The sequence below is a fragment of the Peromyscus leucopus genome, chromosome 8b (assembly GCF_004664715.2).
Source record: "Peromyscus leucopus breed LL Stock chromosome 8b, UCI_PerLeu_2.1, whole genome shotgun sequence".
Taxonomy (NCBI): domain Eukaryota; kingdom Metazoa; phylum Chordata; class Mammalia; order Rodentia; family Cricetidae; genus Peromyscus; species Peromyscus leucopus.
Window position 1 is genome coordinate 86,559,998 of NC_051086.1, and position 25,386 is coordinate 86,585,383.

Sequence of the window (25,386 nt, forward strand, 5' to 3'; positions counted from 1 at the left end):
CTCTGGGAGGATGAAACAGAATCTAGTTTAAAGCCCTCACATTACAAGGAAATTATTGCTCCTTTAATCCTCTTCCACTATTTAAAAATGGCTAATTAATTTACAAATTTTCCATATTGTTTACAGCCTTGAAGTTCTGTTCTGAATCTTTACACTAGAGTCGTCACCTAGTTGCCAAAAATTGGTCACACTAAAGGAGGAAGGGTAGACAACAGCATCTAATCGGTCATTTTTTAGAACTTCTTTTAATTTGTGCTAAAAACAAGGATATCAAATTCTTATTTGGCTAATTAGTTAATATGCAAACACACCTAAAATTATGAAGCAAGCCTATCACTAAGTTATGATTGCTTGTTTTGACACATGAAATCAAATATTTTTAGAGTTCTTTTTCAAATAATTCCAAAGCTCCTCAGTCAGGCTTAGAGTTCAGTTATAGGGTTCATCTTCACTGCAGAGCCTAGAAAATCAGGAAATATAGCTCCAACTCCCCATTTGGGCCTCAGTTTCTTCATTTAGAATATGTATGGGCTTCACCAAGACCTTTGAGGAATGATATAGTACATTAACAACTTGGTAGAAAAATCACCATAAAGTATCAGTATCAATAGAAACGTTTAGCAGTGAGGCCCCACCCCATCTTACACATTGTAGGCGAGGAAAAAGAAAGGGAATCTAACATTTACTCATTTACTCAGCATCTAATGTGTCCAGTTCTGTATTTAGAACCTTCCATGCATTAGCTCCCTCAGCTGACTTCACTCTGCACAACGCTGCCTGGGAGACAGAATTTACTATTTTAGCAGAGGAAACTACCTAGAAATGATTAAGTAATTTGCTCAAAGTCACAAAGTTACTGGAGCTGCAATTAGAAGACAAGTCTTTTTTTATTTTTTAAAGATTTATTTATGTATAATGTTCTGCCTGCATGTATGCCTGCAGGCCAGTAGAAGGCACCAGATTTCATTACAGATGGCTGTGAGCCACCATGTATGTGGTTGCTGGAAATTGAAATCAGGAACTCTGGAAGAGCAGCCAGTGCTCTTAACTGCTGAGCCATCTCTCCAGCCCCATTTTTATTATAAAAAAACTCTAAAGTTTGGGGTTGGAGAGATGTCTCAGCAGTTAAGAGTACTGACTGCTCTTCCAGAGAACCCAGGTTCAACTCCCAGCACCCACATGGCAGCTAACAACTGTCTGTAACTACAAGATCTGACACTCTCACATATATAGCTATATATGCAGGCAAAACACCAATGCACATAAAACAAACAAACAAGCAAAACAAAACTCTAAAGTTCATGTTCTGTCTACTACACCAAGATTACTAAAAAGTTCACAGTACCTGATTCAGGATGTTACTTCTGAATTCTCAGCTGGAAAAGTAGCAACTACAATAGACAAAGCCGTTGATTGCTGGCTCTTTCCTTTACTATAATTCCAAATCATTCTACAGTTGGCCCTCTGTTTCATCCCAGACAATGCCATTTACTCCTATGGCTTCATTTATTTTTATGATTTCATCTGGGCATTATATGCTTTTTGTAAAGAATAATTAAAAAATCAAACTCGATGGTTTAATTTTTTTTTTTTTTTAGTGACTCACAAGTTAGGTTGGCGAGTCATTTAACCTTGTTAAGAGCTAGAGGGAAAAGAAATGGAAAGGCTGGGTCCACATGGCGGTAGACAGGCGATGTCTCAGCACTTCAGAGAAAGAGGCAGGAGGATCACTGTAAATTTGAAGCCAGTCTGGTCTATATGTGAGTCTCAGGCCAAAAAGGGCTACACAGTGAGATCCTGTCTCAAACAAAAATAACCAACAAAACAAAAACAAAAGAAAAAGACAAAAAGATAACAGAAAAGGCAAGACCAGACAGTGGTGGAAGGATTACAGAGCAGCACTGGAAGTCCTAGTGCAGGTGGAGTAAACACACAAGAAAGAAATCTAAGATATAGAAGCAGAGTCTAGACCTGGAATATTAGCTCTACCTGTACTATAGACTTTTGATTTCTTCTGGTTGATGAAGTTGACTCTTTGCCCCTTTGAGATACAAGGAAAGTTTCAGTTAAAACTCAGCAAAGATAACAGAGTAAATGTAATTTTATTACCAGCCAGCATGTAGCAAAAAATAACTCAATTACTTAATCTTTTTGAATATTTCAAGAAAGCATGAAAAAACAAGAGCAATCTCTTCTCCTAAGAACCATCTTATGCATGATTCAAACTCATCTAACTTTGGGACTGAGCTAGTGACTTTCTTAGAAGTTTATTATTTGTAAAATTTGTCATTAGCAACCCACTTATAGATGCACAGTTGTCTTTTTTAAAAAAATTATTTATTTTACATCCCAACCACAGTTTCCCCTCTCTCCTCTCCTCCCATTCCTTCCCTCTACCTCCTCTTTGCACCCCCAGCCCCACAATTCACTCCTCTGTTTCTGTTCAGAAAGGAAAAGGCTTTCATGGGTATCAACAAAGCATGGCACATCAAGTTGCCATACGACTAAGACTAAGCTCCTCCCCTTGTATTAGGGCTGGGCAAGGAAATCCAGTATTGGGAATAGGTTCCCAAGAGCCAGCCAAAGTGTTAGGCACAGCCCCTGTTCCCATTGCTAGGAGTTCCACAAGTGGACCAAGATACACATCTGCCACATATATGCAGAGGGCCTAGGTTGGTTCCATGCAGGCTCCCTGATTGTCGGTTCAGACTTTGTGAGCTCTTATGAGCCCAGGTTAGTTGTTTCTGTGGGTTTTCTTGTAATGTCCTTGACCCCTCTGGCTCCTACAATCCTTCCTCTCTCTTTTCAGTGGGATTCCCCAACATTACCATCATTATCATCTGACCATCACATACAGCCATGTTTGAGTGTAGTAAAGGGAAACTGGTCAGTAAAGGGGAAGTGCTCTTCCTTGCAGAAAAGGGACTGAAAAACCAAGGTCCGTGCGGCTTTTCATCTGTTGTTCTTGCAAATCAGGTTTTATTGTAATATAGCCATATTTATTTCTGTAATGTCATACTGTTTTTTAGCTACAATGGCAGAGTTGTAGTGATAGATAGTAATATAGACTACAAAGCCATATGTAGTTATTTACAAAAACAGCCTGTGAACTATTGCTGTAAGAAGTGATGGGGTGATATTTTCATATGGAATTTATGCTTATTAAGTCTTATTTCATGAAGAATATTGGTAATTTTGATCCTAAAACCTCATATTTTATATATATATCTTTTATATTTAATATTTTTAACAATTTTGAGTTGTTACTATTTTATATATGAGAAAAGTGACAATAAGTGGTAAACTTTACTATTTATTTATTTGAGATGCTCTTCTCATCTAGACTCCTAAATTCTGGGATTACAAGTGTGAACCACCATGCTTTCCCTCAGTTTATACTTAAACTCATGCCATTTGTCCAAGGATTTTTCTTCTATTTATAAGTTTTCTCCCTGGCCAATATTTCTGTTCTAATAAGAAATGCTGTATGATTGACTAACCAAAGGAACATTTTAGAGGCAAGAATTCTGGAAGAAACTGCAAGGATACTCTAACATCCTCCCAGTGACTAGACTCAATCATATTAAAATACCCCAAGTTACAAACTGGATTGGAATATCTCTGGCCACAACTTTCATAATCATGCTTTCTTGTAGTTTGAAAAAAACCTAAAGTTGAATACAGTGATGCTTGCCTATAATTCCACCATTTGAGAGGCAAAGGATGGAGGATGAGGAGTCCAAGGTAATCTTTTACTACAGGGAATTCTTGGGGCCAGTCTGGGTTACAGAAAACTCTGTCTCAAAAGGAAAAAGAATCCAAATGACAACTACAGGCTGTAAGACAATTTTAAGTGATCAGTAACATGTCATTAGGAAATGCAAATCAAAACCACAATGAAAGCCAGGTACGATGGCATGGGTCTGCAATTCCAGCTCGTGGGAGGTAGTGGCAGGAAGATCAGAAGTTCAAGGACAGTCTCAACTACATGGGGAGTTTAAAGTCAGCCTGACCTACACGAGACTTTATCTTAAAAACTAAACCATACCATACCACACAATGAAATACTACTTTGCATTCACTTTTGGATGAAACAAAAGACAGATGCTTTTTTCCCCTCTTTTGGTGCTGGGGACTGTGTTATACCACTAAGCACTATTTCCAGACTGGTGTGAGGAAACTAGAACCCTCACACACCTCTGGTGGGACACTTTGGAAAACAGATCAATAATTCTTCAAAATGTCAAATCCAGTTACTATATGACCTAGAAATTCTGTTGCTTCTTGTTTTTGTTTCTTTTGAGATGTGGTCTTGCTATGTTACTCAGCCCAGCCCAAATTTGTGCCTTAGACCTCTGAGTACTGAGACTATATACACAATTCTACTTCTAGGTATCTACTCAAGAGAACTGAAGACAAATTTGGGTGGGGTGGCTGCACACACACAAATCAGGTGCAGGAAAATTATGAATTTTTTGTATAGTATGGTTGTGTAGTAAGTTCCAGGCCAGCCATGCCTAGAGAGTAAGAGAGAGATAGTAAGATTAAGTAAGATAAAGATAGCCAGATAAATAGATGATAGAGAACAGATTGTCCATATAAATCTGTACCTTAATATTATAAACGTACTAGATGTTACTGAGTTATAGATGTAATAAATGCCATGTTAAAGTAGCTAATTTTCTTTAAACAAATAGAAGAACCTATTTGCTAATGTACTTAGCAATAAATAGTATTCACAGTATTCATTCATATTCATTTCAAAAGTGGAACGACTCAAGTATTTTAATGAATGAATAAATAAAATTACATATCCACAAATGGAATACTATTTTATAATAAAATGAATAAGGTACTGATCTATACTACAATATTAATAAACCATGAAAATATTATGTTAAGTGAAAGAAGACAGGGACAAGAGAACACATTATGTAGTACCATTTCTATGAAATGTTTTGAAAAGTCAAATTTACGAGGCAGAATGTAGAGTGAGAATTGACTTAAACTGGTAATGAGGCTTGTGTTTTAGGGTAAATAAATATATTCAATGTTTGTTGTACGAATTCATGAAAAAGCTGATTGTCTATGGCCTTCTGGGCCCCAGCTCAGGCCCAAGCTACACTCGGTCAGTTGTGGTGGTGCACGCCAGTTGGATTTACTGAAGGAGGCAGAGGCAGGAGGATCCCAAGTTTGAGGCCAACCTAGGAAAAGCTTCGGCTGGGGCCGAGCCACAAACAGCAGTGGGACCATGGAGGCAGTGGCTACTGCTCCACGTTGCCAGCTCCTTCTCATCATGTTGGTGACTGCGGTGATGCTGCTACCTGGGACGAAGGGTTTACTGCTGCTGGTTCAGAGAAGAATTGCCAGGACCATCGTGTTACAAGAAAGCATCGGCAAAGGTCAGTTTGGAAAAGTTTGGCGAGACAAATGGTGGGGAGAAATTGCTGTGAAGATTTTCTGTTCTAGGGAAGAATGCTCATGGTTCCAAGAGACAGACATTTATCAGACTGTGATTGCTCCAAATCACAGAGGAGGCACAAAAAAAAAAAAAAAAAAAAAAAAAAAAAAAGTCTGCAGTGAGCCATGACCACGCCTAACAGTGACTTTGAAATCTTCAAAAAGATGACAGGACTCCACAATGATTATGGTAAAGCCATTAAGCTGATTAACACCACCAAAAGATCGACTTTGGACTACAAACTGCTTAGGACTATTTTGAGATGGCTAGCTGAGATGATCCAGCCTGACAGACTACTTGAACAAGGACTTGAAACAAGCCCTGCACTTTCTCATTATGCAGCGGCTGGACAAATGAAATAGGACTTGACAATCAACCCAAAAATTTTCTTTTCAGGATCCCCTAAAGATGAAGTAATTTTAAGAAAACACCCACATTCCCAAGAGCTGGGATGGGAGGTTTTTGGTTGTTTAATGAGTTATGGATATTGTCATTGTTTATGATGGTTGGTTACAAGTTGTTAATTGTTAATGGTCAGGAAAAAAGCTGAACATGGAGATTAGATTCAGAAGTTTTGTTTAAAAAAGGAAGAAAAAAAGAGAAAAGAATATAGATATGAGATATATCACTGAATCTATTCTGAGAAAAAAGATAAAGAATAATAGGATAAATGGGTAGATCACTGAATCTACACTAAAAAGAAAAAGAGGAAGATATAAAAATGACAAAAAGTGGATTACTGAATCTATTATGAAAAGAAAAATACTTTTAAAAAGGAATTACTTGTTTTAGATAAGTAATGAAAACTTTTTGTCTGAGTTTATCAAATGTTACTGGACTGGACATTGTTAATATATATATAATGGAGTTTTTGTCTGAATCTGTCAAATGTTAATGGACTAGACATCCTTAGTGTAATCTTGACTGTGTATATTGTATGTACTTATTGGACATAATTTTTCTTGTATTAGTTATAAGCTTTTTTTAAATTTTAGACAAAAAGAGGGGAAATGTTCCCCAAAATATTGTGCATCCTAATAAACTTATCTGGGGTTAGAGACAGAACAGCTACTAGATACAAAGGCTAGAAAATGGTGGCACTCACACCTTTAATCCTAGCATTTCAGAGGTAGAAATCCCTCTGGATCTTTGTGAGTTCAAGGCCACATTGGAAACAGCCAAGCATGGTGACACACGCCTTTAATCCCAGAAAGCAAACCTTTAATCCCAGGGAGTGATGGTAGAAAGAAAAGATATATAAGGCGTGAAGATCAGAAACAAGAAGCATTTGGCCTGGTTAAGCATTTGGCTGGTTAAGCTTTTAGGTTTTGAGCAGCACAGTTCAGCTGAGAGCCATTCTGGATGAGGACTCAGAGGCCTCCAATCTGAGGAAACAAGACCAGCTGAGGATCCGACGAGGTGAGGTAGCTGTGCCTTGTTCTGGTTCTCTGATCTTCCAGTTCACCCCAATACCTGGCTCAGGTTTGATTTTATTAATAAGAACTTCTAAGATTCCTGCTACAATAATGTTAGTGATAATGGCATAAATCTAAGTACACTAAAACACCCTCCCCCCCCACACACTCATGCACACACACACAACTGGTGACATTAAACCTCAAAAAGGTATCAAAACAAAAGAATTTTTTTTTTCAAAACAAAAGAATTTAAAAGTCTTGATAGTCAGCCCAACATTCAGAATCGTAGGCCTTTACCCTTTTCTTATTCTAAAGGTCGTTAATGACATAAATACATTTTTTCATGACCAATAAGGGAAATTTAAAACTCTAAATAAATATCAGTTGGACTATATGAATGTCACTGCTCAGGGTGGAACTGGTTATGGCCATGTCTATTTTTGACTCTGCATGCCCCTTAGCTGACAGAGACTAAGGACTTCAGTCTTAGAAGCTAAAGCCTCTCAACAGCCTCTGCAACACCAGGAACACCAGAGCCCAGTCTCCACTCTTTAGCTTGCAGCCATGTCATCACTACGCTGCACACCAGAGGATTTACAGCCTGAATCACACGGAGAGCCATTCTTATCTCACACAAGCATGCTGTCTGCATCAACGTAAGATAAAACTGTGCTAATGACAGAAACATACAGTTTAAATGTAGGTTCCTATGTGCTACATCTGGTTAAATGAAGCTTCATATTTTTTCTCTATGAATGTGATGCTTATTTTATGGTGTACAAAGGCAAGCATCTTCTTCATCTTTAAATCTTATCCCTTGCAGACTGTCTTGTTAGAAGACTGACAATTATCTCCTATCTAACTGGAGGACAATTATTTTAGTGTTTATGGATGAAGGAGATACTTTACTTGGAACTGGAACCCTGTCTGCTGTATTAGTTGTACTTACTTGGTAGGTCTGTTCCTACCAAGTAAGGAACCGAATTAAGGCCATTTTGATACAATGATTTGTTAGACAGACAGTTATAAAAGTAAAGGACTTATCACAGTGGGTTTCACTTCTGTCCACTTGATGAACAAACTTCTCTGGCTGTGTGCTTACATACTGGGAAGAATTGATGAGGCTCTTGGAGAACTGTTAATCTTTACGTCTCTTGGGGGTTTGTCTGACCTAGAGAATTGTTTAGGATATTTACATTTTTCAATTCCAAGTCAGGGAAGAACTCTGAGAAGACTATAGGGATTAGAACTATCAGAATTCATGTATTCCTGGTTGGCTTTAAACTCTCAGTAGTACTCAGCCTTTGCCTCCCTTGCTGATTACTCACATGCACCACCATTTCTGCCTGAGGCTTTTATTTCTGCAGTGCTGGGGAAAGAACACAGGGCCTTCTGCATGCTAGGCAAGTGCTTTATATTTGAGCTACATCATGAGCTCACAGGGCTGGAACTGTCGAACACAGTAATAAATAGTGAACTGTGGACTAAAAATAAGAACTATTTCCTCCTGTGCTTTCATGTGGACTATAAATTCCTCAGAATTAGAAATTACATAAATGTATGTTTAGCTAAAATAAAAACCTTTAACTGACTTACAACACGGCTGTCTTCAGGAGATGACAGGTCATATGTAGAATACATATAAGTGTGTGTATGTGCTCTTTATGTAAATGATATTGTGTATATATCCCCTAAAATGCCTAGGTAAATGGCCTATTAACCTACTCAACCTCTCTATGGGGTGGTATTTAACTTCTCTGTCAGAACAGGGTTAGCACTTTCTAAAGGCTGAGGGATGAACAGGACACATGATTTAGGAAATGGAACAAACTAATTTCAGAATGTAGAACTATATGGGAATAGGTTTCACTCCCTACATGTAGTGTTTAGGAAAGTGTGCTAGAGATGGAAAGAAAAAAGCCTCAGTTCTCTAATTACCTTAAAGATGTGTGCTTTGAGGATGTGATGTCCCAGTTCAATAGTCTGCTGTCGGTTTAGTTTTCCCTCTTGGCGGGAAAACCAGAAGGCAAGTAATGTGTGGCCACTCCTGCAAAGAAAGAGAGTCATTGAAAAATTTTAACCTCAGTTTTGCTTTGACTATTCAGGTCCAGTCACTTCTCCAATAAAACTAGGTACCATTAAGCTAGGATTCTGGGGAAAATATTTGTTACTAGACAAATAACATATTTGGATATCATTTCCAGTTGGCTTATTCCTATCCTTCAAACAGGAAAACATTAAAAGATTTTTATTTTTATTTTCTGTTTTTGTCAGCAACTCCTCATCAGTACTAACAAACAGGTCAGTGCTCCTCAGGCTCCCTGTACTCTTCATCAATACTAACAGGTTAGTGCTCCTCAGACTCTCCGTACTCTGTTTTGTATTCTCACTCAACTAGGTCATCAGTCCTCAAGCAGCACTACCATCTAGAGCCTATGCATCTTTTTTCTATTTGGATTTTTCTTCTCACCCTAGGCCTCAGTTTTAGAGCCACCCATTTATTGGATTTCTCCATTTGGAGTGTCCCTTGGTACCCAAACTAAACATGGTCCAAAACAGATTGATGGCTTCTTCCTAGAACTCTTCCCTGATAGTGTCTGTCAAGCCGCAACCTTCTCCTTCCAGCTGAGTACAGTGGAGTATTTTCTTTTTGATGCCACCAGTAGAGATGTATGATCTCTAGTAGAGTATTTACTATACTGGTGCATGCTTTCTCTTCCAGTAGACTGAAATCCCCTGTATCGCTCTGATAACAGACTTCTAATCTGTTCATGAACGTGAAAGGCCTTCTTCCAAACCCTTGGATATTGTCTTATCTGCTCAGCATGGCCAAAACTGTCTCCTTGGCCCAAACCACGTGATCCGCTGTCCTGAGGACAAAGCCAAAAGCAGGGCTAGGATAAAAAGTATTGGAAAAATTAAGCCTGAGCCCTGACTGTGTAGCATCCAAGCTGCTCTAATTTTGGGTTACTTTTAAATAAAGCATTTTTTTTTTTTTGTTTAATCCATTTATATTGGAATCTTCTGTTCTGTTCCAGCTCAAAGTATCCTAACGATAATCTTTTAGTGTTAATCTCTCACACACACACACACACACACACACACACACACACACACACACACGCCACCCAATTATTTGTGATGCTGAATAGCAAGCCAGGGCTAACATTTTACCAAGCTGCATTGCATTCCTTGCTCAATGATCTCTTTCTTTTGATACAGGTCTCATGCAACATGATGCTACTTAGGCCTCCAAACCCATTTTTAATTTTCAAAACTACAGTTCTGTATGTATGCGTGTATGCATGTGGAGGCCATAGAACAACATGTCCGAATCACTTCTCTCCTTCTACCATGTAGGTCTTAGGGATTAAACTCAGGTCATCCATCAAGTTTGGCAACAAGCACCTTTACCTTTTGTCCATCTCACCTGTCCAACCTTGAACTTCTGATCTTGCCCTACCTCCTGAGTCCTAGATACAGGTGTGTACTCCCATACCTGGTTTACGTGATGCTGAGGATCAATTCCAAACTCTCCTACAAACTAGGCAAGCACTTTACCAACTAAGCTATATCCCCAGGCAATATATTCTTTTAAGCGTCATTGTACATCTTTGTGGTATATGTGAGACCTATATGTATGTACTATTTACATTATTGAGAGAAAATCTAGATCTATATTCTCCATAATACCTAATACAGCCTAATTCATGTAAAAATGTTAACAATGTTTTTAGGACAAAAAACTGGGCATTAGGGTCTCAGCAGTGTAGGGATGTGCCACCATGCCTGATTTTAAGAATTCACTTAGTAGAAGGAGAGAATCAATTTCTGCAAGTTGTTCTCTCATTCCCATGAGTACCATGACATACCTGCGCACCCCTAAATAATAAAAGCACATAAACAAACAAAAACAGCAACCAAAAAAAAAAACCTTGGACTTTTTTTTTTTAATTAAAAAAAAGGTCAGTATCTGGGCAAAATGACATATACCTTAATCCTAGCACTTAAGTAGACAAGGAAGATCACATGTTGAAGGCCTGTGCCCTGGGCAACAGCCTGGGATACACAGTAAGATGGCCTCAAAACAAACAAACAAACAAACAAACCAACCAACCCCCTCAAGCAAACAAAAACAAAACAAAGGAGGAGGGAGGATACTAGATTATCTTCCTCCCTCTCTCCTTTTGAACCTGGAGACTATGAGGTAAGGCAGCTTCTATGTTTTATACATATACCATTCCAAATCTTCATTTTAGTAAGATTTTGAAAGAAATTCCAAATTTTGTCTCCACAGAATTTCTAAACTACAATGGATGCTTTTAACCAGGCAAGGTTAATCACACAGGAAGGAAATGATTTAGGTGGAAGAATGCCCAGACAGGCTTAATCTGTGTGGACTCATCACTATCATCTTGAGGTCTGAGCACAGGGTTGTTTCACACTTACATCATCTGAAAATGCCCACTGAACTTTCACAGAAAACAAACTGAAAGCTCCATTTTAACGGTAGTCTGTCACAACAGAGCTAGGAAAGTTAGGCGTAATAGAGGCAGAGACCTCAAAATTCCCTCCAGCCAGTAACAGTAAAATTATTGGAGCTTTACTGGTGTAAGAATTGTTTTTAAGTGACTCATCCATGACTGTACAGTTGTGATGACAGCTCCTGAACACACTCCTGATCTACTTTTTAAGCTTTAAGTCCTAAATAATGAGAATCCATATCTACTGGGGTTATAAAGGTAACAAAAAAGCTTGTGTCCACAGTGAATGGGATATTTGAAATTCTGAGTTAAGACACAGAATTAACTTTGTCCTAGTGATTTCATTTATTTATACTAAGATACTTGAATCTCTTCAGTGTACATCTGTACCTAGAGATAACAATGTTTGTTACTGCTGCCACTGACAGGGCACTGAGTATATCAATAGCACATAATACAGGGTGAGGAGGGGGTGACAAATATCATTTATTTCTTTTTGAATAGAAGCATGGCAGATTTTTTTATACAAGAATGACTTTGCTGGGCCTGTACCTGTAATTCTAGCAAGCAGTCAAGAGGCTGAGACAGGAGGATTATAAGTTTGAGACAAGCCTGTGTTATAAATTGAGGGAAAAAACCAACAATAACAGTTCTGAAAAGCTCATTGAACCCAAAGCTTATGGTGTCTGGGACACAAAATTAACAGCAATTTATGCCACGTGCTGGCATTTCCAGGTTTGTCTTGTACCCAGATGTTCCTGCTTGGCCCTGAGGTCCAGTTGAATCTCTCCTCCTACCCATGGTCCACAGATGCTTATAAAATAATTATATTATAATTATTAATATAATATATTAATTACAAACTGTATGGCTTTTTTTTTTTTTTTTTTTTTTTTTTTTTTTTTTTTTTTTTTTTTTTTTTTTGGTTTTTCGAGACAGGGTTTCTCTGTGTAGCTTTGCGCCTTTCCTGGACTAGCTCTGTAGACCAGACTGGCCTCGAACTCACAAAGATCCGCCTGCCTCTGCCTCCCGAGTGCTGGGATTAAAGGTGTGCGCCACCGCCCCCCTCCCCGCCTGCTAGCTAGCTCTTATAACTTAACTCAACAATTTCTATTAATCTGTGTCTCACCACGTGGCTTCGTGGCTTACTGGTACTTTCACATCTTGCTTCTCCTGGCAGTGACTTGCAGTGTCTCCCCCACTTCCTTTTCTTCTCTCTCTTTCATTCAAATGTACCACCTAACCTTATTCTGTCTTGCTCTTGGCCAAGCAGCTTTATTTATCAACCAATCAGAGCAACACATGTTTACAGCATACAGAGAGACCTCACAGCAGTGTCTTATTCTTCTGTGAAGTGCAGTACCACTAGCTAAACTAAAGTCTGAATGTGGTCTGCTTCACTTGTGCAGATTTGTTTCTCCTCATATCATCTGCTCACTCCTAAATGTTATTCTTCTTGGCTCCTAGATCTCTAACATCATTGGTAACTGCTTAGTTGTGATTTTTCTCTTAACCTTTGATATTTTTCCCTTCTCTTATTTTTTTCCTTATAGCATTAGGCCCTACTTACTGTTTCATTAAAACTACCTCCTAGGGCATGGTGGCACACACCTTTAATCCTGGCACTCGGAAGGCAGAGGCAGGTGGATATCTGAGTTTGAGGCCAGCCTGATCTACAGAGTGAGTTCTAGGACAGGCAGGGCTACACAGAGAAACCCTGTCTTGAAAAACCAAACCAACCAACCAAAACAACAATTCCCACCTCCCAAAAAAACCCACACCACCACCAAAAACCAGCTATCTCTTGACAACTGTGATAATATGTAGGGACTTCTCCCATGTCTTCCAATTACTCCCAATTCTTGCTTTATCTTCTTTTCTTCCTAGGTAGCTCCTGTCTCCTGGCTTCAACTTATACTTAATGTGAATGACTTCCACAGAGACATTTCAAACACAGAGATTTATTCTTTGCTTCTCTAACTGCTTGCTGGCTCTCTCTACCTCCATTATCTGACTCCTGGTTTTCATTATTAAGACCAATTAGAATTTGTGCTACACTGACCTTAATGGGAATGCTTTGAGTTTTATTCCATTTACTTCATGATGGTGGCTATAGGCTTGTTATAGATAGCCTTTATTATGTTGAGGTATGCTTCCTTCATCCCTAGCATCTACATGACTTTTATCATGAAGAGATGTTGGATTTTGTCAAAGACATTTTCTGTACCTATTGAGATGATCATGAGTCTTACATCATATATGTCATATAAATTTGAGTACATTTATATGACAAATTTCATTTATTGATTTACATATGGCAAAGGTGAACTTGGTTATAATGAATGACTTTTTTTGGTGTGATCCAGAATTTGGTTTGTATTTTATTGAGAATTTTTGCATGTAAGTTCATCACAGAGATTGATTTGTAATTTTCTTTTTCTTTTTGTCATGTCTTTATCTTGTTATGGTATTAGAGCAATACTGGTTTTATAAAAAGAGTTTGGAAGACTTCCTTCTCTTTCTATTTAAAAAATTATTTATGTGTATGGGTGTCACATCTGCATGAATGTCTGTGCACCACATGCATGCCTGATGTCTAAGGAGATGAGAAGAGGCCATTGGATCCTCTGGGACTGGAGTAACACAAGTGTGAGCTGCTATGTGAGTACTGGGAATAAACCCAGGTCCTCTGCAAGAGCAACATATGCTTTTAACTTCTGAGTCATCTCTCCAGCCCCCTTCCATTTCAATTATATGGAATAATTTGAGCAGTACTGCTGTTAGCTGTGGTCAAAATCACACAGTCGATGGGGAAGGAGCTTGTGAGTCCTCATCTCAAACTGAGGAGATGTGCGAGCTGATGGCCGCTGGGGAGGAGCCATCTCTCTCTGGTGGTGGTGGTGTCACTAGCAGGTTGCCCATGCTCCAGTGGATGCTCCCACCATGTGCACAGGAGCAGATACTAGATGGATTTAGTGGGATATTAACAGGGGGGAAGGAGGGAGGAGGACAATGTGAAGTGCGTATGTTGGAGGGGCCAAGGAGGGCTTGAAGGAGGATATTGGGAGTAGATATAATATAATCAAAACACACTATATACATATGTAGAGTTCTCAAAGGACAAACAGAATTATAAACAAACAAATAACAATTAAAATGTAGTTTAAAAACACAAAAGCTTAGGAGTAAGTTGGTATTTTGATATATATATATATATATATTACATATATGTACATATATATGTAATGTTTAAACTAGGTTACTTACTTCTTCAAACATTTATATTTTCTTCATGATAAAAGCTTTCTCCCCAAGTTGCTTCTGGTCATGTTTTTTTGTTTTTTTTTGTTTTGTTGTTTGTTTTTTGTTTTTTGAAACAGGGTTTCTCTGTACAGCCCTGGCTGTCCTGGAATTCACTCTGCAGACCAGGCTAGCCTCGAACTCACAGAGATTCATCTGGCTCTGTCTCCTAAGTGTTGGGATTAGAGGCGTGCGTCACCACCGCCTGGCTGGTCATGGTGTTTATCACAGCAATCGAAACCCCAAGACAAAAGTTTATAAAGATTTTCTTCTATTTTGTCAGCTGTTTCTTCACTATGTTGACTGATTCTATTACTGTGCAGAATCTTTTTGAATTTGATGTAATCCTACTTGATTTTGCTTCTGCAGTCTTCTAAAACTCTATTTGTTTCATTTCATGTCCTGGGATTTCTCCTCAATTTTTTCTTTTTAGCAGTTACAGTGCACCCCTTTGCTGTCTTTGTGTCTTGCTTTGATTTTCCTCATTCTCTAATGGCTAGTTCCTAATGTCTATAACTATAGTTAGGTTTTCCATGCAGTACTAAAATTCTGGGAAAAATATACAGTTTATGCTGGTGATCTCCACTTTTCATTTCACATTAGTTTTAATGTAAACCTGGCTTCTGTTATCAACCATTCTACTCAAAGATTTCTGGCAAAGCCACAGAGGGCTCCTTAACTTACATTTCTTTGTGATATTGATAAACTTTGAACTTTTTTGGCTCTTATAACCTTTGTCTTCCTTGTTTCTCCTAACTCTTAAGTTGTTTGGCTGACCATTCATCATCATTTCTAGCATTTAGTTAACAATTCTGTTTTCATGCATCTCAACTTATTGCTTTATATTCCCTTCTCATGCTTATTATTATTATTTTTAGACTAGATCTCACAAGTGGGTCTCAAATTTGTGATTCTCCAGTGTTTGCCTCCCAGTTGCTAGGATTACAGGTCTTTGAACACCTGCTTCAAAGTCTTGACCTGGGGCTACAGTTTAGTTCTAAGTGTCTACTGTGATTTACTGACAACACCATACTATGAGCTTTCCATTTAGTCCATCTTCCAAAGCCACATCTCTAACATCTCTAAATACAGTCTGTGCACCTTTCCTTGGAAGCAATTCATTCTGAACATGCCCCAAATGGGACTCATGTTCTCCTCAGAGGCATGCTCTTCTCCCGGTATTGATGATGCTAGCTGGCCCATCCTCTAGAAAGTTCTATGTTGATTAGGAGCAACATCGTCCTCCATCATTCCCATATATTCTGGAGTCATTTTGGACCCTTTTATCTTTACCTTTGAGTACTTAGGAGTATTTCTGTTTTAAAGATTTATTTATATTATGTATACAGTATTCTGCCTGCATGCCAGAAGAGGGCACCAGATCTCATTATAGATGGCTGTGAGCCACCATGTGGTTGTTGGGAATTGAACCCAAGACCTCTGGAAGAGCAGCCAGTGCTCTTAACCTCTGAGCCATCTCTCCAGCACTTAGGAGTATTTCTGAAATGTCTCTCTCACATATACTCTATTCACTATCCTCATGATACAGGTCTTAGCATTTCTCACCCTACACAATTGTCATAACCCCCCCTAACTAGACCCCAACCTGCAGTCTCCCCTTCTTCAGCCTACCTTCCACATGCTACTTGTCAGAGCTGTCTTTCACATCACCAGAGCTAACCGATCACTTTCTTCTTCACAAAGAGTGCTAAAGGCCCTCTGTAAAGTCGTCAAGATGCCATTCAAGGCTTTCTTCTTAGTGATACTATCTATCATTTTCTCTGACCAGGCATCTCATTTTCTCATTACAGTTACTCCCAATCTTCCAAAGGCACAGCATATTTTCACATTCCTCCCTACTTCTGTCCTGCTACTACATTTTCTTTTATGCTTACAAAGTCCTGATTTTCCAGTGGAATCCAATTCATTTTTCAAGGCAGAATTAGAATGCTACCTTTTCTAAAAAGCATTTCTTCTTTATCTAGGTTCCTGTGACAATTTATACTATGATTTACTGTTGGTTACTTGTCTGACTTTCCTTTTTTTTAGAAGGCAACAGCTTTATACCATAGGGTGTCTGACTCATCTAAGTTTCTCTAGTGGCTGGCATAGCTTTTATGTAGAAGTTCCATAAATTTTTTTTTTTTTTTTTTTTTTTTTTTTCATTTTTGTGTTTGCTTTCTGAGCTCATTGGTAGCAGTCTCGATCAGAGATGCTTCTTATTGTTAAAGCGTGCCATAAATTCTTACTAGTAAATAAAACTAAACAGAAGGGTATTCAGGAAGAGCAACTCAAAGAATTCCAGGTAATTTTCACTACTTGGTTCAGCACTGAACTTGCAGGTATTTCTGCTGCCATGGTGAAGACTATGAAATGAATGTAAATATAACTCAAATGCTGAGAACAGATTGATAACTTGATTCTTACTTTTCATCTTAAGAACCCTGTCTATAGTTAAACTTTAGTTGTGCTACCTTAAAAGTCTGCTAGTTACTATCCCTTCTTAGCAAAAATAATCCATGTGTCTGTGCAATAATTCTTTCCACTGACCTTAATCAGATAGTACTACTTGGGTATATATATATATGTATGTATCTATTCTTTCTTTCGAGAAAAAGTCTTAGCTCAGGTTTGCTTCAAACTTGCTACCTAGCCAAGAATGCACTTAAACTTTTTTTTTTTTTTTTTTTTTGAGACAGGGTTTCATTGTGTAACAGCCTTGACTGTCCTGGATCTAGCTCTGTAGACCAGGCTGGCCTCGAACTCACAGAGATCCACCTGCCTCTGCCTTCCAAGTGCTGGGATTAAAGGCGTGTGTCACCACTGCCTGTCAAGATTGAACTCTTGATCTTCACATCTGGACCTCTCAAGTGCTGGCATTACAGGTGTGTAGCAATTTTATGCAGTGCTGGAGATCCAACCCAGGGCTCCATGCTGGCCAAATATTCTCTTACCTGAGCCATATCACTTTTCACAACTTTTTCTTGGAAGCTGAGTTGAAAATGTTTTCTAATCCTGTTGTGCTACTGTTTCACATCTGAAGCAGATATGTAGGAGCGTGATGAACTAGAAGTAGAAGTAAGTCTACTAAAGATAAAGCCCACTAGAAATGACTGTAACAGCATTTTTGGGAACAGTCAATTTGCACAGGGATTTGATGCTTTCTCCTACATTATTTCAACTCTTCCTGGGCTTTTCTGCTCTACAAATGTATCATTGCTCCAGAATGGACATCTCTGACCCAGTGAGGTCTTCAGGCAGGTAGTGAGGCTTCATGAGGCAGAAAAGCTATGACTTTACTGGATGGTCATAATTTGAAGTAACAGTAGCCATAGAAAGGTAGTCAATTTCTCACACTCCTTCTATGTCCTTAGTTCTTTATGTTTAGCACTGCACTTTGCTTTGAATTATAGCTAGTTATGAATGAGTCTATTAAAATCACTAAACTGTAAGTCCTTACTTCTTTCTTACTTACATTTGAATTCCCTGCAGTACTTAACTCTGCACCTCAAATACATTATTTAATAAGTGCTTATTGATGCTTGCTGGATGTTGGAATACATGTTTTCATTTAATCCTGAGGCATGATAAGAGGTAAAGAGTGAGCAAAAAAAATATTGTCTATGGAGCTGTGAGAAGAGTGTTCTAAATATTTTATGTGATGGGGTTAGAATTAGTAGTACTTATAATTTTTTAAGTTATTAATTTATCATTAAAAATTTAGAGTGTGCCTCCACTGTTGGTGGGAATGTAAACTTGTACAACCACTGTGGAAATCAGTATGGAGGTTTCTCAGAAAAATTAGGAATCGAACTACCTCAAGACCCAGCCATCCCACTCTTGGGCATATACCCAAGGAATGCTGATTCATACCATAAAGATACATGCTCAGCTATGTTCATAGCAGCACTATTTGTAATAGCCAGAACCTGGAAACAACCTAGATGCCCATCAACGGAAGAATGGATGAAAAAAATGTGGTACATATACACAATGGAGTACTACTCAGCAGAGAAAAACAATGAAAGCATGAAATTTGCAGGCAAATGGATGGAACTAGAAAAAATCATCCTGAGTGAGGTAACCCAAACCCAGAAAGACAGTTATGGTATGTACTCACTCATTGGTGGATTCTAGATATAAAATAAAGAACAATCAGACCACAACCCATAGAACCATAGAGGCTATATATATAGCATGGAGGTCCCTAGGATGACTGTGGCTTATAATAAATTTCAGTTTTACTCAATTATTGAAAAAAAATAGCCAAATGAATGGAAACACATGAACTATGAACCAAAGACTGAGGGGCTCCAGCTGGATCAGGCCTCTGAATAGGTGAGACAGTTGATTGGCTTGATCAGTTTGGGAGGCATCTAGGCAGTGGGCAAGTCTGTGCTCATTGCATGAGTTGGCTGTCTGAAACCTGGAACTTATGCAGGGACACTTGGCTTAGTCTGGGAGGAAGGGACTGGACTCCTGGACTGAGTCTCAAGTTGATCACAGTCTCGGGGGGACTTGTCCTGGAGGAGGGGGAATGGAGGGTGGGTGGGGGTAAGGGGGGGGGGAGGGGGAGAATAGGGGAACATGGCTGATATGTAGAACTGAATGATATTATAAAATAAAAAATATATATCACAAAAAAAAATTTAGAGTGTGTTTACTGTGTACCAGGCACTCTACTAGTCATTAGGAAGGCAAAGATGAGATAGAAAAGTTATTGACCTCATTGAAGTGACTCAAATTCCAGAGGAAAAGTAGACAATAAATACTTATCAACATCCAATAAGTTAATAAACTTTAACACCCGTTAGAAAGGAAATAAAAAGGTTACTAAGGACTCAGAATCCAGGAGTGACTTAGTAAGGTGACAAACAGAAGTCTCTTTTAGGAGGTGGCGTATAAGCTAAAGTCTGAAAAGGCAATAGGAGGTCTCACGATGTAATGAGACAGGGAAATCATTTAGTGTAAAGGTCTAGAGATGAGAAAGAAACTTCTAGAAGTGGTATAAAATTGTATAATTTAGAGGCAAGCAGAAGCTATTTATGCACACAGGGCTTTGGTTTGTTCTGATGGTAAGAAAAGGCACTGAAGGGTTTCTAGAAGAGTCGTGGTATGAACTGTGTTTGAAAATAACCTCTCTTGTTGCTGGTGAATAGACTGGAGGAGGGCAAGAAGAAAGATGAATCTATGTGGGAGACCAGAGTGTGGTCAGTGGGGACAAAAATAAATGTGTATTTACAAATCAATTTTGGGACTTAGAATCAATTAGATATGCTGATGGTTTCAGTAAATGAAAATCTCACAGCTGTGGGTTCTTACAGTTAAGAGGGTAGAAAGCTATTAAGTGTTGATTTTGACTAAACATGGAGTTTTATCTGCTTTTGAAGGTCTCTAGAGATGGTGGAGTGAATTGCTCTACTCACAAAAAAGAAAATGTGTTGTCAAGTCTCACTAAGCTGGCAATAACTCCTACTGATTGCTGTGCCATTAATCCTGGTTTGACAACCTCTGGGATTCTTTTGATTCGATTAGTGTTATTTCAGAGGCTTATTAGTAGGATAAATTAGCCTCTACTTCTTAATTCTACTTTTTTTTTGTATAGACGTGTGTGTATATATGTGCATCTGTGTTTGTGTAGGTGCGTAAGTATTCATGGGGGTGCATTTATGTGTGTGTGTACATGTACACGCATGTGGAGGCAAAAGTTCAACTTTGGGTTTAATTCCTCTGGAGCTGTCTTTTTTTTTTTTTTTTTTTTTTTTGAGACAGGGTCTCTCAGTGGGACCTGGTATTCTCTGAACAAGGTAGGCTAGCTTGTCAGTGAGCTCCAAGAATCCATCTATCTACACTTCCCCAGTGCTGAGATTAAAAGTGTGTGTCATTACACTTGGCTTTTCTTTTATGTGAGTTCTAGGGAATCAACGCTCAGGTCATCAAGCTTGTATAGCAAGCACTTTACCAACTGAGTTCTTCTTTAACCCTTTATGCTACTTTTAGTATTAAAAATGCCTTTGTTGGGTACATGGGTACATGCCTATAATTTCAGAACTTGAAAATTAAGGCAGGAGCTTATGAGCTCAAGGGAAGCCCAGGCTACACTTACGACTCAGTTAAAAAAAAAAAAAGACCCTTAATCACCTCTCCATGTCCTTCCTATTTAATATTTTTAGATAAAGTTATTTTAAGACATTCCCTTCAGAAAAGAGCAGGCTTCCCAGAAATATCAACAGAACATGGCCTAACAAGTTACAATAAGACTAGGCATATACCCTCATATCAAGGCTTGACAAGGCAACCTAGTAAGAGAAAAAGGATCTCCCAAACAGGCAAAAGAGTCAGAGACAGCCCTCATTCCCGCTGTTAGGAGTCCCACAAGAACAGCAAGCTACTCAACCATAACATATGCAGAGGACCTAGGTCTGACCCATACAGGATCTCTGATTGTCCTTCTAGTCTCTATGAGCCCCTATGAGCCTTGGTTAGTTGATTCTGTGGGCTACGTTCTTGTAGTGTCCTTGACCCCTCTAAGCCAGTATTTTCTATACAGACTACAACCACCTTTAAAATAAGCTACATATGCATATTTAAGAAGACAAAGCAGTGTTACTCTCTAGAAGAATAAATACAAGCCCCTTTTGGTGTTGTTTGCTGGCTCTTTTATATAAAAGTTTCACGAATAGTAATGGCTGAACATTTATGCTGATCAAGTCATAAAACAAAGCTCTCTGAATCTCATCATAAGCAGAACTTTCATTGTATATATTGACTTAGCACATTTCTCATGGGTTTTTATGACAGTAGAACAGTACATGTAGTTTTCAGTTTTAACTGGGCTTTTAAAATTCTTTAAAAAAAGGGGGGAGGGCTGGAGAGATGGCTCAGCCGTTAAAAGGCTAGGCTCACAACCAAAAATATAAGAGTTCGGTTCCCAGCACCCACGGCTGTCTCTCCAGCCATTAAAAAAAAAAAAAAAAAAAAAAAAAGATTTATTTATTATGTATACAATGTTCTGCCTGCATGTATGCCTGCAGGCCAGAAGAGGGCACCAGATCTCATTGTTGATGGTTGTGAGCCACCATGTGGTTGCTGGGAATTGAACTCAGGATCTCTGGAAGAACAGCCAGTGCTCGTAACCTCTCTTCAGCCCTAAAATTCTTATCATCAGCCTTTAATCCTCCTTTTGGATTTGGAAAAGGAAAAATAAATGTTATACCCATCTTCTGATGGTTAGACAGTTTTTCTACTTTTAGACTCTGGGTCTCGCTGTGTAGCCCAGACTGGCCTCTAACTCTGATCCTTTTGCTTCAGTCTCCTGAAGCTAGAACTACGGGTAAGAATCAACACATCTACTAAATAGCTGATTTACTTTTCTTCCTTCCTTTCTTTCTTATGATGGTGGGGATTGAATCTAGGGCCTTATACATGTTAGGTAAGCACTCTACCATTTAGCTATCTCCCCAACCTCCTGTTAGACTGTTTAAAAGACAGAAATACTTTGCTTATTTGACTAATGATTTATGCTGAATGAAAACAAACTTGTAAGACTGAAGGACATACTAGATTTTCATATACTTTCTCATTTGTATCATATCACAAAAACATGACATTGGGTCTGAAAAGTATTACTTTACATTTCAGTTTAAAACTTATTTTTAGATGATGATTAGATAATAGAAAAAAGTATTCATTGATTAAATTAGATAAATTCTTAGCAATATTAAGGTTAAAGTTTCCCTGGAAAACACTAAATCTAAACCATGACATCATAATAATGATTTCCTCCTTGGTGACAGAGAAGCCTTAAAAATGAAAAAGACATCAAGGAGCCAATTCTTCCTAGGTGGTAGGGTCACTTACGAATAGCTAGGTATTAGTGGAGAATGTCTGGTACATGAGAATGCCTAAGGGCTGATTTAGTTTCAGGAGTCTCTGTCTTCTTTCCATGTTTCATCAGCTTGCTAAGGTCTCTACAAACACTTCTAGGAAACAGAACCCACTTCACACTTACGGACTTACTGTGAGACACTATAATATCTACCAGAAGCACTAACATTGAGTTTGTGCTTCACTGAGGGCAAGATTAAATGTTATCCCACTTGGAGGTTCATGTGTGGAATTTGAAGAACAAACAAAATCCACTAACAATAATTCATCATTTTGTACACTGGCTAGACAGAGCTCTGGTATAGACAATTTTCACTTTAAGGTAGATGCTTTCTTCTTCCTTTAAGAAAATAATTTATTTATTTATTTTTATTTCATGTGCTTTTGTCTTCTGCCTGCATGTATGTCTGTGTGAAGGGGTTAGATCTCCTGAAACTGGAGTTATAAGTAGTAATGAGCTGCCGTGTGGGTGCTGGGAATTAAACCTGGCTCCTCTGGAAGAGCAGGCAGTGCTCTTAAGTGCTGACCCCTCCCTCTACCCGCCTCTTTCTTTTTAACCTTAGGCAAACTGCTTACCTGATACCTTGCTTTAAGAGTACCAAGTCCCAGCCGGGCGGTGGTGGCGCACGCCTTTAATCCCAGCACTCGGGAGGCAGAGCCAGGCGGATCTCTGTGAGTTCGAGGCCAGCCTGGGCTACCAAGAGAGTTCCAGGAAAGGCGCAAAGCTACACAGAGAAACCCTGTCTCGAAAAACCAAAAAAAAAAAAAAAAAAAAAAAAAAAAAATAAAATAAAAAAAAATAATAATAAAAAAAAACTTTGGCCGGGCGGTGGTGGTGCACGCCTTTAATCCCAGCACTCGGGAGGCAGAGCCAGGTGGATCTCTGTGAGTTCGAGGCCAGCCTGGTCTACCAAGTGAGTCCCAGGAAAGGCGCAAAGCTACACAGAGAAACCCTGTCTCGAAAAACCAAAAAAAAAAAAAAAAAAAAAAAAAAAAAAGAGTACCAAGTCCCCAAAAGATACTTCACTAAGTGAACATATAGTTCATGCCCATATATGAAACAAACAAAACCCCATTAATTATAAACAATCAACTCTGACCATGAAGAAGCAAGTTAAATATAGAATTACAGTAAAGGATTTGTGCTTTGCTGTAAAGATTTGCTATTCTTAGTTTGAAGAAATCAGGTCAAAACTAATTTAAGCTTCTATATCATGATTTCATAGGTTAGGTTGTATCAGCTCTATATAAACTGTATGAGTTTCACAAGTTTATTGTGTTTAATTCAAATTCTTCAAAATAAAAATAAATAAGCCAACATTTCTAATTTCTGTGTCAAAATAGCCCTTTCCTCTAGCAAAATGTTAAATCTGAGAGCTGTTCTTAGGGGAGGCTTGGTATCATGAAAATGGAGATAATGAGGAAAAGAAACAGAAAAGAAGTATGGAAATTTATTCAGGCTGAGCCCAATGTGGTATTGAAATGTTAAGCAGTAATTAGCACCACAAGGCTGGTATCCCTCAGCTACCTCTCAGCTTCAAATTTCTACTTATGAGAGTTACTAATGTGTTAGATAGAAAATGCTAGTGCCCACTTTTCTCAGCCACCTCACTTAAAATGCACAAGTCACCTGAAATGAGTTTTCCACCTTCTTACTATTAGCATAATAGCAGGGATTAGTTTATTAGATTAGTGTGTTAATCTATATCTCAATGCACAAGGAAATAAAAAAGACAAATTAAATTCAGGATCTGATGATATTGATGAACAGTGGGAAACAGAAGCAGAATAAGGCTGTAAGGTCTAGGCCTGTGAATGCTCCCAGGGACTTTCACAAAGACAGAAAACACTAAAGCTTTTGATATCAGAACAAAGTTTTTTTTTTTTTTTTTTTTTTTGGTTTTTCGAGACAGGGTTTCTCTGTGTAGCTTTGCGCCTTTTCTGGAACTCACTTGGTAGCCCAGGCTGGCTCGAACTCACAGAGATCCGCTGGCTCTGCTCCAAGTGCTGGGATTAAAGGCGTGCGCCACCACCGCCCGGCCAAAGTTTTTTTTTTATTATTATTTTTTTTAATTTTATTTATTTGTTTTTTTTTTTTTTTTTTTTTTTTTTTTGGTTTTTCGAGACAGGGTTTCTCTGTGTAGCTTTGCGCCTTTCCTGGAACTCACTTGGTAGACCAGGCTGGCCTCGAACTCACAGAGATCCACCTGGCTCTGCCTCCCGAGTGCTGGGACTAAAGGCGTGCGCCACCACTGCCCGGCTCAGAACAAAGTTTTAAACTGGGCATGGTAGTGCATGCCTGTAATGCTAGCAGCATTTGAGATGCTGAGGCTGGAGGATTGGAGCCTGCTCTACATAGTATGATCCTGGGACAAACAAAGTTCTGATGATATAAATGATTTACAGCAATAGATTGCTTAATCTCCCCAACACAATTACTGAGCCAGAGAAAGAGTCTGTTTTTAACCCATTTCTTTCTGTCAAAATTATGTTGATGAAATGTTAAATACTTCTCTCTATTATGTCAACTCTCTGCCCAGATTCTGGGACAATAGGCACTGTGATATTTAAATTGGAAAAAGTTCAACATCAGCTCTGTAGCACTGACCTCTGGATCTGCTCCTTCTTACATCACTCCAGATCTTTTCTGTTTAGGAAGAAAACATGTCCTTAGGTAGTCTACTGCTATTTTTGAAGAATATCAACTAATTTTTGATATCAGTAGAATACTTTCCCTGTGTCTAATTCCCTAATAAGGTCAACAAGTTCATAGTGAAAAACTGCTTAAAGTCTAGAAAATGGGCTAGAAGAAACAATGCTGTGTTGTCCCTGAGAG

The 25,386-nt window shown here is 38.6% G+C and overlaps 1 protein-coding gene across 13 annotated transcripts in view; it reads right to left on the reverse strand.

Annotated features, from left to right (window-relative positions):
• Tanc2 (tetratricopeptide repeat, ankyrin repeat and coiled-coil containing 2) overlaps positions 1–25,386 on the reverse strand; it is a 326,078-nt gene that overhangs the window by 40,894 nt on the left and 259,798 nt on the right. For all 13 annotated transcript variants that reach the window (XM_028865155.2, XM_028865161.2, XM_028865160.2 and 10 more), the window contains one exon: positions 8,818–8,926. In XM_028865155.2, coding sequence (XP_028720988.1) covers positions 8,818–8,926 — 109 coding nt within the window. The remainder of the gene's footprint in view (positions 1–8,817; positions 8,927–25,386) is intronic.